Consider the following 5,496-nt stretch of genomic DNA (forward strand, 5'->3'; position numbering starts at 1 on the left):
ATATCCACATTGGTTAACAACCAAGGAGCACATTTAATTATAGAATTCAGTATGGCAATACTTTCAATCACCTTTATTTCTAAAAAGCAACAAAAGTATCTCATTTCTTTTACTTCATTTGGCATCTTCTTCAGACACACCTAACATCACTTTTACCTTACTGTTTTCTCTTGTACTCCTCTCAGCCCTTGGACTAGAGAAGAAAGTTGTGTATATTTCCCCTGAATTTTGCAAGACATTAGGTCATGCATGTTACCCACAACAAAGATTCTTATTGTGAAACTTAAAACCACAGCTTATCTAGACCTCACCCCCCTGCCTCTTGAGAAAAGGACAGACAACAGACTTGCACCAATTCATAACTAACCAAAGATAAAATGGTGCTCTCTTCTAATCTGTTAAATTTTTCCAAGTCAGGCAACATTTCCTTCTCTGTTTACAAACTTCAGGCCATGTTGGAAGAAAAATGCTTTCTTAACTGTACCCATTATTTTTCTCTAAGCCTATAGTATTATAATACTATAGGTCTTAAGTCCAGGCAAATAATCTTGCTTTAAATAACTGTTTTCCCATTCAGTGCTGATTTCGAGAATTTTGAGTCCCTTTCCCAGCCCTGGCGGATCCGTGTGAGGGTCCTGTCTATGCATGGCAGGATAAGGATGAACTTGATCACCAGCAAGGTACAAGGGATGATGAGTGCTAATACATAGGCTGAAGGAAGGTACCATCTGAGAATCGTAGGGCTGAGGAAACGCTTCCCTCCGTATATCAGGGTGTGGGCAGTGCACAACACCAGGGTCAAATAACCGAGTTTGGACTAAAAGCAAGAAACAAAAATATGTACATTAACACAAATTATAGTTTAAAATGAAACATTCTAAACCAGTGAAGGATACTTGTTAATAATCACAGACTTGAGACACACTACTCCACTAAGTACTAAAGAAAGCATTAACCCTCCATCATCATGATAATTAACTCACTTCAAAAAATGATTATGCTTAGGAATGACACAGTGATTTCATCAATTTGGCTAGATGGAAAGTTCCCAGGAGTAAACTCTTTTGAGTACGAGTAAGTAATGTACCTTGCCTTCTTCCCAAATAGAAATATTTACCTTGATCATCTCTCCTGGAGACCAGAGATGACTAAGTTACAGAATGTCCTCTAGAAGCACATTAGTATATGTTACTGATGAAAAGCAGATGCTAGCTAATTTCTATCACAATAAAGAACAATCAGCAAACTTTACTTTTGTTTGTTTGCTTTGGCCTAAACTCTAAAACTCAATGTTTATTCCTGTCTTAATGCTTTGAACAAAGGTGTTAACATGTAAAAAAATGGTGACTACATACAGTCCCTGGGAGAAATGGTAAGACTTTTGAAATTCAAATTTAATTTTAATCACTAATGTTCTACACTGTTTCAGAATGAGCAGGCATCAGGATCATTGGAGGGCTTGTTAAAACAAAATGCTGGGCCACACCTCCCAAGTTTCTGATTTGTTAGGCCTGTGTGAGGTTTGGAGATTTAGGTCTAACAAGATCCTGGGTGATGCTGATGCTGCTGGTCCTGGTACCACACTTTGAGGACTGCCTATCTGTGAGACTAGTTAGCAGTTGTCTTTACTGAGGTGTCTGGTGGTTTATATATGGAAAACCTGATTTTCTTCTTACAGAGTAGCATTGAGTCTGGTATGATGACAGTCTAGCTTATCTTGCTTGGAAGGTTTTAAGCATTCTATGCCTTTACATATCAGTTTGTCTATATTCTAAGGTTGATTTTTGGAAGTAGAAATTTTTTGTCTTTAAGTTTCTCTTCACCTTGAACCTAGTACCTCTCCACATATAGTTTAATCATTGTTGGTGTGTTTCGCTCTCTACTCTTAGTTATGGCTCCAGCTGTAGTTTGGGAATTTGGCAATGGATGTGCTGCTAGGAAATCCAATCTTTATGGAATCTGCCTTTTTGTACCAGAGTTTAGCATTTTCTAATTTGAACTTGTTTCAGTTGCTATTTTTACGAGATTGCTAGGGAAGTGATGGAGCAATATGAAAATTTATGCATGATCTGAGAGAAAAATGAATATATTTGTGAAGCCATACTCATTTTGTAACATAGAGCAGATTAAATTTGAAGTCCTTACCTGAACAAATCGAAATTCTCTCCAGTTGACCATGTTGCTAACTGATGGCAAGGAAGTGATTCCCAAAAGCACAAACAGGAAAAATCCAAGGATTCCCAAAGCCACATAGGAATCACTGAGCCAGGCAGAAGAGGCAATAAATGGATTTTCTTTCTTAAATGTTGCCTAAGAAAAATTAAAAGCAATTTAAAAAATTATATCTTTTTAATAAAATGTCCAAATTTTAAGGATTCTGAAACATACTTCTGCATCGTTTTTTTGCTACAGGGAAATTGTATGACATTTCTTAGTAATAATTTGAAAATGACTGTAAAGAAAAATGTACTTAGAAAATATATTTCAGGGTAGAAAAAGTAATTGGTTTTGTTTGGACTTTATTATAATAGTTGACTCCGATGATTGTACAGGGAATTTTAATTAACCCTATAAATCTTAAATCAAACTGAACATTTACTTAAACCTATGCCATATGGCTTCCTGTTACTCAATAAAAGCTTGATGTTCTTTATCGATTACAGCAGGATTCTGTTTTTTGGCTCTATGTGCTGATTATTCACACAAATAATTTGGGTTTTTTCAAATTTATTTTATTGTAGTATAGCATCAAGTGTATTGCAACACAGATCACGAGGTATCAGAGGTGTCACTCTTATGCAAGAAACTCCCATGTATTGTTAGGAAAATAATGTAGCAAAATCCACAGAAGCACCATCAATAAGTTAATGACCAATGAACTTTGAGACTATAGTAAGATTGATTAAAATCAGTTATTTCCAAACTAAGACTGACGTATAGCTCTTCATCTGGAACTGCATTAAGATTTTCAGAGCTAATTATTTCTGATTTTTTTGACTATGCAGAAAATAGTATTTGATATTTGTTGAGAATTATTTAACTTTCTAGTTACCTAAGGCAGCTTCCCACAAGTCAAACATTAATGGAGTTATAAGCACTCTTTTGTGAATTTGTTTATATTCCTGTGACGCATGTTTGCTCATTCCCCTTCCTTACAAAATGGTTGGTTTTCACTTCCAAGAGGAAGCAGCATGTGTAAAACGAGAAGCTTGAAAGCACATTGATTTATGTTTATTATCTACCCTCTAAAGGCATTCAAGTAGATGTCATTATGTTTCCTGAGCCCCTAGATCTGTTCACCTATCAGCATCCTAGTAAATACTAGGAATCAGAATCTGAACCCATGTGAACCTAGAAATTTAACTTTAATTCTCAATAGTTGTGCGAGATCTCAACTGGGTATTAAAAAAATAAGACATGAGGTTTCTACTTCCAAGTACTTCAAAAAGAAAAGGTACTTTTTTAATAATTGTGAAATAGAGTGTGATATGGCAAGAGTCAGCTTTGATTTACTGAATAAGAGATTAGAATGAGCGGAGATTTACCTGGGTAATTGTTAGGTTTCTTATTCTCCATCGAACATAATAACGAATAGGAATCACAAGTGTATAGAGGACGTGAAGGAAAGCAAATCCAAGTGCCAACAAGCCAAGCTGCTTCCTGCAAAGCATCCAGTGGTCAAGCCAGTCTGGGAATCGGCGGTATTTTGTACCTCGGTACAGTTGCAGAATGGCGGCAATAACACCAGGGACGTAAACCAAGGCAAGCAGTGTAAGTGCTACTATTGGGAAGACACGATTTGGGATGGAAATAGCCATGCGAAATGTGTTATCTTCCATGTTATGGACATAAGGGTAGATTACTTCTCTTACGACACAGTAGAAAAAGAAGAAGAGACACAGAACAGCAGACAAATAGAAGGGGAATTTCCACATTGGAAATAGTTGCAGGGGGTAGTTTTCTATTTCATTGGCTGCCATGAGTGATCCTTGATCCAATGGATTAAGTCCAATAGTACGAACAATATCCATCACTCTTTGCTTGGCTTTGCTGTCATTTCCACAAACAAATACCTGCCAGAAAAGAATTCATTTTATATTCATTTTTTCTTTCATAATTATTTTTGAAAATCTCTGTAAACACTGTGCGGAACAATGGCATGTAATAGTAAATTATTTTTTAAACAAGAATATAGAGTCTATCTATGAAACAAGATGATGTTTTAAATTTGCCACGTATGCTGGATAGCTCAGTACAGGATTTTAAGTTGAGGGTGGTTTTAGGCACATCACAATGATATGATAAGTTTTGGTTCTTCAGTGTGAATAGTTTGGTCTTTCTTCCATATTTGTGGGTACTGCATCACTTTTGGATTGCTTCTAATCTCAGCGAATAAATGGAACCAGTTTTATACAAGGTAGCAAGAGTGGTAAAAAGTATTGATCAACGTAGTTTAGCTTTGTTATTTTATAGTGCTGACCAGAGGCCTCCATAGCTTGACACCATCAAATAAATGCCTAGGGTACAGATGGCGGGGAATAAATCACAGCGGTTAACTACCCTACTTGGTTGAATGCTAGAAAATCATCAATGGCACATAGTAGCAGAATCAAGTGTTTAGAGATTGTTTTATTTTGGAATCTTTGAGGTAAATGCATTAAAAACATACTTTTAGAGACTGACTGCAAATTGATCATTGGATCTTACCTGCCGACTTGCATCTAGTGCTCCCGACTGGAGGGCCCAAGCCGAGATGGTATTTAGTGCTTTAACCACGAGGGCTCCTGGCATCAATTGAGCAAGATACTCTGCATTAGATTCTGGATACTGATTGATTTTGAGATTGTTGCTGATGTCGACTAGTATTTTCCCATTGAGAATGTTAGTTAATTCCGTGAGAAAATCATAATGCTCCCTGTGGATTGCTAAAATTATGATGTCAGATTTCTGGGCTGCTTCTGAATAGCTCAAGACTTCTGCACCGCTGGGCAGCAGACTGGACATCTGGGGATTTCGACTTCCAAAAACAACAGAATAACCACACTGGAGCATTTTAAGTCCCAGGGATCTTCCATAATCTCCAGTTCCAAAAATACACACACTCTCTTGTTTTTCTGAAGAATTCATGGTAAGAAGAAATGCAGCTGCATGAGTTTTCTCCATAGCTGAAAGATAATAATACAAATACCTAAATTATGAATGCTCAGTGTATGGAGAAATTAATGAGAATTATATTTAGGAAAATATGTAAATGAATGACATTCTATTTTTCAAATGAATTGTTTTAAGTGTATTCCCCACAAAATTTGGAAGGACTAAAAATTGTCATGTATATTCTCATATGTGTGTATTTTAGTCAATAAAATCATTGGTGAAAAGCCTGCTCAGTCAGAACAAGAGATAAAGTGAAAAACCAACACACTGTTGGATGTTTTAATCTATGGACATAAATTGCAATTATATTGGATTGATTAAATAGCTATATTTCCAAAAGTT

The 5,496-nt window shown here is 36.2% G+C and overlaps 1 protein-coding gene across 1 annotated transcript; it reads right to left on the reverse strand.

The window, feature by feature from the left end:
- Positions 1-553: 553 nt before the first annotated feature.
- Positions 554-5,163, reverse strand: STEAP4 (STEAP4 metalloreductase; the record flags this gene model as incomplete). Its single annotated transcript, XM_084229306.1, has 4 exons — positions 554-817; positions 2,146-2,310; positions 3,546-4,073; positions 4,708-5,163. The coding sequence occupies 4 exons, from the start codon at positions 5,161-5,163 to the stop codon at positions 554-556; spliced, it is 1,413 nt and encodes a 470-aa protein (XP_084085432.1).
- Positions 5,164-5,496: the final 333 nt, after the last annotated feature.

The sequence above is a fragment of the Talpa europaea genome (genome assembly GCF_964194135.1).
Source record: "Talpa europaea genome assembly, chromosome: 3".
NCBI lineage: Eukaryota > Metazoa > Chordata > Mammalia > Eulipotyphla > Talpidae > Talpa > Talpa europaea.